A 13,548-nucleotide genomic window follows, 5' to 3' on the forward strand; every position below is an offset into this window, starting at 1 on the left:
GGCTAACAAAATAATTTGCCCAAGATCATGCCAAAAGATGAATTAGAATGAGTCTTTCCAGACCTAAATGAGCATCTTACAGCTTCAGGGGTAGTCCTCATCATTCAGAAGTATGCATGGGATTCTCTGTGGTGGAATGGGAAACTATTGAAACCAAATTACAGCCTGGCATCAACATACACCCTTGGCAGAAAAAGCAGCCAAGTAAGGCCAGGCTGAATATTTTGGCCATGCTAATTATCTTTTGATTTTTTTCATGCCAATTGATATTAATTTATAAAAATGCATAGCTCTTTTTGAAGACTTTCCAGATTTATTTATTGGAGGAAAAAGCTGACATTTTCATGTTTCTGAAAAATTTGGGTGAATTTTTTGAGCAATATGTATAAAAGCTAAAAATCATACTAATTAGTTAGTTCCACACTTTATATCATCAATACTCTCTTTAACTCAGAGAAGAGGAAAAGAAACATATAACCTCTAAATTTTTCCCTCCAGTTTATAATCTATAGTGACTAAATGGATAATTTTGAATAGGTGTAATAAAACTTACTCTTAAGCTGCAACATTGCATTTCAGTTTCAACCTGAATCAATTTTTTACAGGAACCTGTTGACCTCTAGGCCAAAAGTGGATAGGGTTGTAATGGAAATGCTGATGAGCCTTAATAAACCAACTCTTCCAAATGTCAGTTTCATCTAGTACATGTACTGCACTGCATTAGACCTCTTACAGGTACTGTAAAAGACACGTGAACAAGTCAAAATATCATCAAATACAACGAGTGTATGTCACATTGGTGCAGAGATCTGAAAAAAGTGGTGAATGTGAGAAAATCTTCTGTGGCAAAATAAGAACACCACTTTGAAAGAACTCCTTCTTGCAGTACAATTAATTACTGAGTTCATTAATTAATGAACATATTAGCAAAAGAGCACCATTACTGACCAGTGTAGTCCTGATATATTACCAAGTCAATACACTATTGAACATGAAACAAGACCTTCCAGGAGATTTTTTTTCTCATACCCACAAACACATATATTATTCCTGCATGGTCAGCACTTCTTTGGTACCCTTATATTTCATATTACTAATTCTTTTAATCACACATCCATAGAGCTTTGTTTTATAACCTGGCTACTGAGTAATTGGACAGGTGACATTGGGACTGAGGCCCTGAAGTGTCAGGCGTAATAGAGCAGGATTTTTTCTTCCCCATTAGGTTTTTGAGAGTAAAAGGTTGTAAAGGAGCAGATAGGATAAGAGGAATAAAGGACTCTTGTAAGATAAATTTGTCAGAGAAATACAGATATTAAATGTATCCATGAACTATAAATGCCTTTACATTTATGTCTGATGCAGATAAATAAGTAAAGGGATCAACCATTTAAAACAATTCTGAAGCTTTTATATTGTCAGCAGCCAAAGAGCTTAGCTAGGCCAAGTTAATGCTGAATTTAATTTTTTGAAAGTCACTACAGTTAAGATAATTATTTTTGGTATGGAAAATATGTGTGAGTGTGTGTATTAATTCTTCAGAAAAGGCAAGAGTCTTCATAATTCTTCAGTATCTCTGTGGCAATGGATACCTAAGCGCCCTTCCCCCATCTTAGCCCCCAAGTAATCATTGATTGCATCTAAATCTATAGAGATATCTTTTCCTGGCAGCTCTGGTAGTTACAGTAGATTGTTAATCTGTGAATGATCAGAATAAGCCTCTCTGTCTCAGAAATCTCCATGCAAATTACATCTAAATGCATGCCATAAATTTATTAGTAGCAGTTTGAAGTGCACAGGTCATCTTCTACACTATTTAAAAACATATGTCTGTTACATTAGAAAGAGTCTCATTCAATTTATATTCACTTTTCTGTGGCTGTAGCTAGCCCTTGTCAAAGTAAACCTGTGTAATTTTTCAAATAATTCTAAAAAGGAAGGTGAGAAAGTCTATTATTAAGAAAGGTGTATTATTAAGCAAACTTGAGACCTCTGCATGGGACTGGAGTTTTACCATTGCTACTTGAAAACAGAGAAATATATGTTTAACAATTGAGGAGTTTTAAGAGGTAAAAGGGTATTCTTAGGTACTGGAGAAAGTGAGAGATGTAAAGGCAAGTTACAGACTTTTGAGCCAGTCCTATTCTTGTACCTTGAACATTTTATTGTTTTGGGAACACATAAAATCCATTACTTCTTTTTGCAGCAGAGTTATGTCTTAGGTGAACCCCAAAAAAGAAATTAAAAAATAACCTTTGGATCCCATGGAGGCAGGGAAAATATATTTGTAGTTTTCTTTTCCATATGTTTTTGTTTCCTAATTTTTATCTGGTTTTGAAATTGGTATGCACTTATGGTAACTTTCTTTCTTGATTAAGTCAATGTAAAACCCGGATATTTATGGAACTCCTACAGCATCCTCATCCTACCAACCTTTTTTTTTTCCTAAAGAAAATAGAGCAAATCTTAGAAAGATTTTAGGAATGTATTCATCTCCTTGGGACATACTGATGTATGTTTATGAAAGAAAATTTATTTCTACTTTAAAAAGGAGCAAGGCTTTGAATGTTAGGAGGCTGGCTTTTGCTATATAGTTCATATTGTTCTAGCCATCACAACAAATTTGTACAAACAGGGAGAAATACATTAACATGTGTTTTCTGTTTCTTTTTCCAGGCCATCCGCTGTACACTGGTAAATTGCACATGTGAATGTTTTCAGCCAGGGAAGATTAACCTGAGAACCTGTGATCAGTGTAAACATGGCTGGGTGGCACATGGTAAGAAATATCTATTCTGGGTTTGTTTTTTTTTGATAGTGGTACCTATTTGTGTGCACAATCTGAGTTTGTGTATGTGTATGCATGGACATGCTTTTTTAACAGAAATTTATTGTATGAAAAAGAGTCTGTTATTCTGGCAACAGCTTCAAGTGCCACTGGAGTTCAAAAGCTCCAAAGAATATTCTAGCCTTCAGAAAATAATGTAGTTCTAGTAGTGCTTCACAGAAAGGCAAAAAGTTTACAGTATGGTTGCACAGCAGAGTTTGTATTGCAAAGAGGCATCAGCCAATAAGTCACGAGGCCCAAATGGAAAAACATTCAGATCTCACATGTTGAGAGTGCATCCTGTATGGCAAAGAAATTGTGCATATGTGATTTGTGAGTTGAACCTTTCTTCCCATGTTTAAGTATCTTAAGAAAGAAAGGAAGGATTAGAATTCCCAGATCAGGCATGAAAGGCATGAAAGGCATAAAATTCACATAAAGACATTCAATTTTATTTATCCTTTTCTGCTTCATGTTCTTGGAAGGGATTTGTTTCTTGATAGTCATTATAAATTAGCATGAGAGAGCAGGAGAGAGCTGTATACACCTTTAGAAGGCAAATAAGGAGGATACCTAAAATGATTTAATGAAAGAAAATAGGGATGGGTTGGAGGGGGAAGAGAAGGATTACTATATGGGTGGAAGAAACTGCTGTTGAAGTTTTCTTCTCATGATCTAGACTATTGGCACCTAAGCAAGCACAGCCTCATTCCCCACTTCTGCCAGACATTCAGGAGCTTATATTTTGTTAATTTTATTTTATTTTGATGAGAACTTAGTGAAAGGTTAATACATTCCTCCTAAAATATCCTTTATCTCAATTTATTTAGTTCGTGTCTGTGTAGTTTTTTGCTTGAGTATGCTGACATATGGCAAATGTGAATGCTCAAAAAATTCAACAGCAGAGATTGATGGAGAAGTTTTTATTCACATGTTTGGAAAGAGAAAGGTATGCAGGAATCATGCAGTCCCGTGTCACTGCCTAACATTGCCTCCAGTCTGCCTAGAAATGCCCTACTACCACCCATCTGGTTGCACGTTTATTATATGCTAGATTATCTAGGGACATAATTTATCTTTGTTACTCTTATTTCCCAGAAAATTATGTTCAGTCACTGAATAACCAGATTCACGTTTCTTGGAAGAATCAGTAAACCTTACAAAATGTGTGTTGTTCAGGCATTCTTCAGGTTTTGTGTAGAGTCAGCATCTGAGGTTTTGCTGATCAGAAAATAGGGAAACACTGTGTAGGTATTTTCCAGGGTGTTCTCCTGATGAGCAATAGAAACTGAGAGTCTAGCATTTAGATTATGGCACATGGACATCCTGAATTTTCTTTTTAATGAGTATGTTTTGGAGGAGTTTGGAAGGGAGTAATCAGATTTTCCTCCCTGTGAAGTGATTCTTCTCTGTGAAGTGATTGAATTCAAAATCAGAATATTACGACAGTGATCTGAGATTACCACACTGTATATAGTGGAAATGTCCCTGTTTTACAAATCCAGAGAGTTGAAACCTGAATGTGATGATTTGGGATACACCATCTGCTCCCATACCTGAGTGCTTAACATTCCAAATAGAAAACTTAATACAGCTATATATTATTAGTAAGTGTTTATTTTGCTATTGTGCCAATTGAATAATGGCCTTTTTTTTTTTTCTTTTTCTTTTCCTTCATGCAATTTGGGTACATTCATCTGGAATATTTATATTTTATGTCAGAGTGAGACAAGTCAAATATATGTTTCACATACATCAAGCATGATCTTGTTAATTATTTTCTGGAGACAATGATATATCTGCTCCAATTCTTGATCCTAGCTCTTTTTGAGGATTTTGAGGGTAGCATTCAGGAGACAGATCAATTCACTGCACTGTAGCACCTGGATTTCAAAATTCCTAAAATCAGGTTGGAGTTCAGAATCCTTTACTTTAAAACTATTAGCACAGTACTTTTAGAAGTTGTTCCTTGAATGCAAAGAGTTTTTTCCTGCTGCTTTAATTAGGGTTTCCTTATGATTTTTATTAATTAATTTCAACTCAGCTCCTTTAATGCTTTACTGAATGCAAGTATTAAAGAATAGGTTTTTCCAACAGGAAGTACTGTGCTTTTTCAGTTCTGATAACCTAGAATCATAATTAACTGAATACATAAAAAAATAGCTTAGAACTGCAGTTTACTCATGCTGTACTTGACTAATCTGTGTGGAGTTGATTAATTTTAATAGCTGTCATTTAAAACATTGGAATTTTTAGAGGAAGGAGGAAAGGACATTCAGGCACCAGTGTACTATTGCACTTAGCAGCTGCTGGCCTGTTTTCTTCTCTCCTGCTTCTATTGTCTTTCTCATGTTTTCCCTCGCTCATCTAAAATAAGCTGCACACATCTTGAAAGGAAAGGTTTCCTACCAGTTCAGATACACCTGTCTGGAGTTGCCAAATGTAGGATTGCAGCTATATTAACAGATACATTGGAAATCACTTTTGTGGCCAGATAAATGTTTCTGTTGTTGAAAGTTCAGCTTATCAAGGTTTGTCCCCTGTACTACAGTGGCAATCCTTCCATCAGTGTTTTTAAGGCCAAAGCCAAAAGCTGCACAGAGCATAGCAGCATTATCAAGTACTGCTGTGCATCATGGAGAGTGGGTTAGTCCTAGGATGACTCTCGGAGTATTGTAAGGGATTTGGGTGACTAGACTCTTTTCATTGGTTTTTAGCTAAAGCCTGGCATTCATATTGTCAGGTCAGATGGGGATTTATTTTCCAACACAAAAATTAAATGGTTTAAATTGGATAAGCCATCTCTTAAACGTTAAGCAGTCAAACAGATAAAGTCTGTCTTGACTTCTTTTTTTTTTTACAATGGTAATGATACTTTGTATAGTCCATATGGAAAACCAAATCTCATTGAAATCTTAATAGTCAATTTTTAAGGAGAATTTTTTTTAACCCGGAAGATTGGTATTTTGTGGCTTTTATGGTACTTAACGGACTACAAAAAACAATACTCAAGTGCTTGGTTTATTATCCTGCTATTTTTTGCATTAGAAGAAGCATTCTATCCTGTGAAGATAGTAATCACATTTTACTCTCTTTAGCACAAAAATCACTGAAACTTTATTGAAAATAATGTAAAAACCCCACTCTATTTGCCATGGACTTCCTCTAGCTGAAGAATCTTAGCCTATGAGGAAAGAAATTAAGCAAGTGTGCAGTAAAAAGATGGTGATTTCATTGACTTTGCATTTTGTCTTTTGTACTTGTCACAGATGTCAGAATAACAACTATCATGCTGCTAGCAGAAACACTCTTATTATATCTTGTCCAATAGATCAAAAGACCCAATGTAGTATCAATCAAGTGCAATCTTACCTACTCTCATAACTATTTTGCTCCAAAAAATGTCCTAAGGTGACATAAGTTATAGTGGACTATATCTATCTTTATCTATATCTAATCTATATCTAATCTATATCTAATCTATATCATCTATATCTATATATCTAAAGCTATCATTTCTAATATCTAAAGCTATTATTTCTAATATTCATTCTACTTATTTTAACTTCAAAATCCCCATAAAAAACCCCAAACAAACAAACAGAGCAACCCCCATAATACAATAATATTACTAAGTTCATGTGAAATCATTGTCATCTTGTTTCAGATACAATCAGAAAATTAGAAATTTTCTAATTAGAAATTAGAAATAGACTTTTTGTCTTACCCTGAAATGGGTCACTGGTAAAACAGAAACTTTGAGATTAAGTTCTGTTTGGTTGTAATAAAAAAGACAAAATAACATTAACTGATAGATTTTTGCACATAGGGCCCATACATTGTTTTTCAGACTAAAAGCTGCCATACAGAGAAGAGTAATACTTAGAGACTTGCCATGTGGGTTACAATTTCACCTTGTAAAGAAAGTTTTCTGGTGCTATGCTAGTATTTATATAATGCTAGCTTGCTATTAATGAGACTAAAATTGGAACAACCTCCCTCCGTTAGAAAATGGAGAATGTCATAAAGTCAGATGCATAACATGACTGTGACTACTTCATTTAGAAAGGTTGAGTTTTTTGCATTTCTACATGGTAGGTCATGAAATTGTCATGTAAAAGAAACCTGGAATGAAAACTAAAGGAAGGAAGAATAGGAGGAAATAAATAAAGAAAAGAAACAGAAGAACGCTGTGGAAATTTTAGAAATCACATCTCTCCCTTACCCTGAAGTTTCTGAAAGGACTTGATCTAGGAAGAAAGTTTAGGATTTAAATTTGAGCTTCATGGGAATGAGATGGGAATGAGTGCTATGTTGAAATAAAATTCATCTGAGCTCTTATATTTGTCTCAGTCCAAAGATGTTAAGTGAAAGAAATCTAGGTTTGCAAAGTCAAAGTTAATCCCTAGCAAAATAAAACAAAATGAGAACATGTCACTGATCAGAATTGCCATGTTTTTCTTTACTTAAAAATGGAGATTTTTAAGCATAGAGTAAATTAAAAAAAAAAAAAGATAAGAAAATAAGAGAGAAATGTAGTTATAGTTGAATACTAAAAAAATTGGGCTATTTCTGTATTGTCTGATAGGCTATAAAAAATCGTCGCAATTTATAATATCAAACACAGTTGTTTCCTTCTATTCAATTTATTTAATTATTTAAAATGCTTTAAAATTACTTAATTTTTTTATAACTTATTTTTAGATTTTTAGCAAAGTAATTCTCTGCAGCTCACTGATCATGAAAGCTGGCTTTTCAAGATTTTAAAAATAAAACTGTTTTAGATGTAGTCTGGCTTTTCCTGTCTTTTACTGACAAGATCATTTAAATCCATCTGTTATAACTTTCTTTTGACCCTGAAGGTGGAGGCATATTTTTCATTACTGAGTTGCTTCCAGGAACCTTACAAGATTAACCTTCATTACTGGTAAATACTTTTTAAAGTGCCCTTCTTCTGCCTATGCCATTCCTTTATGCTTCCCTTCAGCAGGATTTTCCAAAACAGCCAATACAGCACAGAGAAAATGCACTCTTATCTTGTGGGCACTGTGACCCAGTATCTGGTTTTAAAGCCTGCCACATGGGTAGGAATGATGTGATGCAGTGCTTGCTTTGCATTACTCTGGTATCACCCTTAGTACAACTCCAGCTGAGGTGAAACCAAATCCAGATATTACAGCATCCAAAACAAATAATATTGTTTCAAAAGTTCATGAGACAGAAGTGACAGAAGAGAAATAATGCTTAGATGCCCCATGAACAGATAAGAAGCTTTCATTTTTCATCCTTGTATTTAGCTGATACTTACACAACCAAATGGTCAAGAGTTTAATCCTCATGCAAATGGGACACGCTCAGGTGTCAAGTAGTGTCTTCCCGAAGGGTAAAGCACAGGCTCTACCCTACATATGTTCACCCTTGTACCTCCTTGGATTTCTGAGAATCTGTTCAGTTTAAAGCACATTTTTCTTTTCTTCCCTACCACCCCCAGGACCTCTTAAGTCAGTCAGGATGAAGTTAGACCTTTCCACTTCTGCCCAACTTCATTGGCTTACCTTCCCAGGTTTGAATAAGCCATGTCCTTTGGGCATGGTCAGGTGAGATTATAGCTGACCAGGCATCAAGCATTCAGCTAAGGACTGATTGAGTGTCTGGTAAGTCCTAAACAGGCCATGACCCATTCTGAAGCACAGTGCCTGTTTCTGCTGGGTTGGCCTATATTCACACTAAAAGTGAAATCTTTTCTCATTTTGAACATTTTATTTTCTGAAAAACTTTAAAATTAGTAATCACACTTTATGCTTTCACAGAATTGTCATTAAGATCATCAGATACTAATTGGTAACTCTGATGCACTTTTTAAAATTATGATTGCCCTTGATTAGCTATAAGATGCCCATAGACATTAAGACTAAAATTATTTCAAAAGTACAAGATACTGTCATTTGGGTGCCCATCATTATTGAATGTACATTCTACAAAGAAGGTTTGATCTTATTTGCTACATCAAATACCATGGGACAAAATTCTAGGAGATGTCTCAGGTGATGATGTCTTATCCTTTCTTCTAAAGAAGAGAATCCAGAATAAATAGACTTGCTGTGTGCAAGATGGAACATAGGCTATACTAACAATTACTTTAAATTAGCACCTGGGACTCCTCCCAGTCTCAGTAGAATCTGCCTTTTGGAAAAGTAGTCAGTGAAATCCATGATCTTGAGCCCTTTAAGTGTGATGATAACAAATTCACTACATGGCATAGCTTCAGATGGGAGCAAAAGAGTGTCTAGTAATTGCTGTTTGATTCCCAAATGAGCAGGATAAAGTCCATGAGACACGGGAGTTCAATTCACCAACAGATTTGTGAGGTAGCAGTGGTGGACTTCTGCAACATGCATCCACTTCAGCATGTTTAGGTGACAGTACCTGCTTACTTGTCTCTTTTAACACCTATGCTGCTGCACCTGAATTGCTGTGATGTGCTAACCACTTTATCATTTTATTACAGTTTATTACATCATAAATTTTTATATCTTCTTAACGATCCTACAAGAAGCTTAATTGTTTATAGGAACATCCTAATTAACTAGAGTTCACTAGGTTAAGCAGAACACAAATTGAAATAGCTCTAAATGAAACAAACCCTACTACTTCATTCCATATAGCTTCATAAGGTTAAAATGGGATTTGACTGCAAGAATAAAAAATTCATACTGCTTTCAGATGTTTAAATGATAATACCATGGGTAACTTTACCTCAGGTTTCTCTTTTGCAAATGTGAAATTGAAAGGAAGAAACTTTTTGTACCTACTAGGAGGAATTTCATTTTGAGCTATAGCATTCTGAGGGCACTTATGCCAGATTAATTTAGCAGACCTTAGTGTTACTCAATTATCCCATTTCCATCTGGATTTTAGAAAGAGAAAAGATAATACAATAAATGTACAACATGAGTCTCAGAGACTTTTCTAATTGTATTCTAATTGATTACAGTCAATTTTTCTGAAGCATATTTAACAGGAGCAGAAATGGTCAGAGTACATGAATTGGTATGGGTAAGGCTGATGTGTATGAATGGTAGAACTAGTTTTATGAATGAGAACACTGACCATGCCTGCACCATTAGCACAGTTCCTCAAGGTCTGACCAGGGTAAACTGAATGAGGAGCTGGTAACGGTGTCCATTGACAGTCTGAGGCATGGCAAGGGAATACACGTCAAGGGTCCATCCACAGGCTTCAATAAGGAACAAAAGAAAATGGGCCAAAGATGGGATAGAAGACCAGGCTGTAACATGAATCTGAGGTAGTCTAGAAGACAGGACTACAGCCAGACACACCTACAATGTAGTATAGGAGGGGAACAAAGGTCCAGGCCTGAGCTTTAGTTGGGGCTCTGGACTAGAATCTAGGCTGGTGGGCAAAATTGTTGCACTGAGGACTGTGACACCATGATCCATAGCTGCTGTCTGCAGCAGAGGAGACTGCTGATACCAGCACACACAAAAGCAGCTGTGTATTGGAATGCTCACATGATTAATCTACATGTGTTTCTCCATCACTAATCATCAGACTAATCAGCTGAAGTCCTCTTTTATGTAGGCACCAATGCACATACTGATGGAGAGTACTACAAGGTCCAAAGCCCACATAAGAGGCTCTGTCTCATCTTCCCTACCCTGATCCCAATAGTCAGGTGTCTTCATTCCTGCAGTATGCCCATGCAGGAAATTTCTGGCCCAGATATTTTTCTGAGAACTGGGATGAAGGTGTTTTACAACATGTTCCTTTGAATACATTTGTGAAAACGAAGGGGCGGGAAAAAAGCCTACCATTTAATTTTTGTTATTAATTTAGATGGCAAATTCTGGATCAAAGACATGCTTTTGAGGTACCTAACCTAAATTTCTGGGAGAAAGCATTTGGGATTCTTTTTTTGTCCTTTTATTTTTTTTTTTACCTTTGCAGTCATGTTTTCTACTATCAAAGAAAACTGTTTTTCTACAGAAAGAAAACATAGAGGAAGACACCTGTTTGGCTTGCAGGAATTGGCCAGGAAGGCTGTTTTCCTGACAGGCCAAAAGCAACTAGCATAGGGCCTCTTTAAAAAAAAAAAAAAAAAGGTCAGGATTCTTTTTTTGCCCCCTCCCTCTCCCCCCCCCCCCCCCCCATTTCATGTGAGCATTGGCAGAAACTCTGACAAGCAGTTCTTCATATTTTATTATGTTCTTGTCTGGCAGAATCTCTGTCAGGCAAAAACCTTGTCAGCGGAAAACCTGTCGTAGGATCAGAGGAGACAAAAACAGGTGTCACAGAGGCAGTCAAAACTGAAAGAAAAAAAAAGATTAGGCTAAAGAGAGAAAGGCAGACAATTACATTAATGCCATTGCTTTTATCTTATAGATGTGTGTTATTATCTCGGGGTGCTGAGTGCGCAATTGCCTCAAAGAAAAGTAGACAGGAGACAAGGGGAAACTTGATAGTTATTAACTGAAGAGGCAGTGTGTCAAAGCTGGATGGGGTTCAAAGTTTTGTAAAGGAATAAAAAAATTGCAGACAGCAAGCAATGTCTGTGAACAAACTGTGGTTCTGCTTTTGGCTACATAAACCTAGTAGCATTCTAGATATTTTAACTTGGAATCAGATCATAGACAGAAAAATTAATGAAAGTTTTCATTCAGTCTTTTTTTAATAACATTTATTTTGTGTACATGCAACTGAAGTGCTGGGGGGATTTTTGTTAGAGCGTGAGGCATGGTGAGGCATGAAAACATGTATCAGTTGAGTTGCTGTGTTGTTTGGATTTGGAACACCTATTATCAACACATGTTTAATTTTAAAATGCTATTAAGAAGCCTTTTACTAAGTGTGAACATCTGTACATGCAAGCTGTAAATTAGCAGATCACACATGTGTCCCTCTGTCAGAGACTCAGTGCAGTTAGCAAGTGGTTTCCATTATTAGTTTTTAAATACAATAAAAGGCATTACAAAAAAAGAGTTTTGCCTATGAATCGGAATTTCTTTAATTACTCTCCTTCCAGGATTTTTGTCTTAGTGAACATTTATCTTCTATGTGGGATAAATTGCAAAAGTGATGAAGAGAGAGATGGAAAAGAGATTACCAAAGAGTGCAATGTTGCAGCTGAAATACGTATTCAGAATGTTCATGCATTCATGTCCTCCACTCTTGCTCCAGGAGGGAATGGGATCATTTCCTGCACCATGAAAATATTCGAGTTGTTCAATAGATACTGAAATTTTTTCCTGTCCTTAGTCAGTTTCTAAGCATGATATTTTTGAGGAGCAATTTTTTCTGCCTTCAAAATGCACCATATTACACCATGTTGGAGGCAGTATTAAATATATATACTGAGGGAGGCTAGTTTAGACCACCTCTTATGGTTGTAATAACTGGCCCCTCCAGCATTTTTGTCATTACTAAGGATTTGTTACCTTTTTTTTCCTGTGGTTGATGAAAAAGAAGAAAATCTTGAACTCTGAAAATGTGATGCTGTTCATTTTCACCTCTTAAAATCAAGAGTAAACTACAGTGCTCAACTGCCATTAATAATACTGTATCTGTTTTAGCACACTCAAACACTGTTGTTGCAACAGTATGATAGAATTTTATGTTGATATTATATTTTTAATCCATCTTCCAATTTTAGTTTCTTTTGCAGCAAAAGTGGTCCAGTTACTTAGATTTTAAAAATGTCTGGAAAGTTCTTTTTTATTGTCTAGACACAGACTACTTTTTTCTTTTCATCTTCCTGTTTTTGAACAAATCTAGAAATCTAGAGAGAAGATGATGGTTGTAAAATTTTGTATCATCATTTGTATGTGTGTGTGAAAAATTCAGAAAATCCAGAGAGCTTATACTGGAGAGCCCAAACCTGAAATTGAAATGGAATGAGATCCATAATGCCCTATTGCAACCTACAGACTCTTCTCTGTGGTGTTCTGAGATACACAGCCAGGCAAATCAGCCTAGAGCTTTCACTAGACCTTTTCATCCTTCTCAGGTTAATAAAATACTTATCTAGGATCAGGAAATTAGCAAGAGGTACGTGTACTTACAACTCCAATTGCTTTAAAACTAGGATATTTAAAATTCTTTTCTATTCAGTAAAGGCAAAATGTCATGCTTTTATTGTAGCTATTCAAAAAAATAATATGAGACCTCTAAAGTATAAAATTCATCACTGCGTATTTGTATTTCTTTTACTTAGTAAAAATAGAATCTACTCAGAGGCATGGCTTTTAATTTCGGTGACCTTTTTCACTGCATATTGGGAAGGAAGAGGTCTAAGGGCAATGAGTAAATTTGCAGAGCTGAGCCTGTGAACTGGACACAGTATAGATGAAATGAAAAATCTCTTATTTGTTTTCTGTCTTTTGATAACTTGAGGAAGAAGCTGTGCCTTATTTTAATATGTCCTTTGTACTTATTTTCATTTAAATTACACAGTCTCAAAACTCCAACAAAATATAAATAAAAAATAAACATTACCCCTCCTTACTTTATTACATTAAAAAAAAAACAACAACAAAACCAAAAAAACTACAATTAGAACACAAAAGTAAAAGTTTGTTCATTGATTTATTGCAAAGATATCCAAAGGGGTTTTTTTCTGAAATATTACTTGATAAGAATATTGCAGGCTGTAATATGAAGATTGACACTGAAACAATTTCAAAGCTCTTTTGATATTTCAGATT

The 13,548-nt window shown here is 35.5% G+C and overlaps 1 protein-coding gene across 9 annotated transcripts in view; it reads left to right on the forward strand.

Annotated features, from left to right (window-relative positions):
* BNC2 (basonuclin zinc finger protein 2) overlaps nucleotides 1–13,548 on the forward strand; it is a 333,043-nt gene that overhangs the window by 208,975 nt on the left and 110,520 nt on the right. For all 9 annotated transcript variants that reach the window (XM_088157179.1, XM_088157176.1, XM_014872199.2 and 6 more), the window contains exon 3: nucleotides 2,677–2,779. In XM_088157179.1, the coding sequence (XP_088013305.1) occupies nucleotides 2,677–2,779 (103 nt within the window). The remainder of the gene's footprint in view (nucleotides 1–2,676; nucleotides 2,780–13,548) is intronic.

This window comes from Sturnus vulgaris, chromosome Z (assembly GCF_052056855.1).
Source record: "Sturnus vulgaris isolate bStuVul1 chromosome Z, bStuVul1.hap1, whole genome shotgun sequence".
Taxonomy (NCBI): Eukaryota; Metazoa; Chordata; class Aves; order Passeriformes; family Sturnidae; genus Sturnus; species Sturnus vulgaris.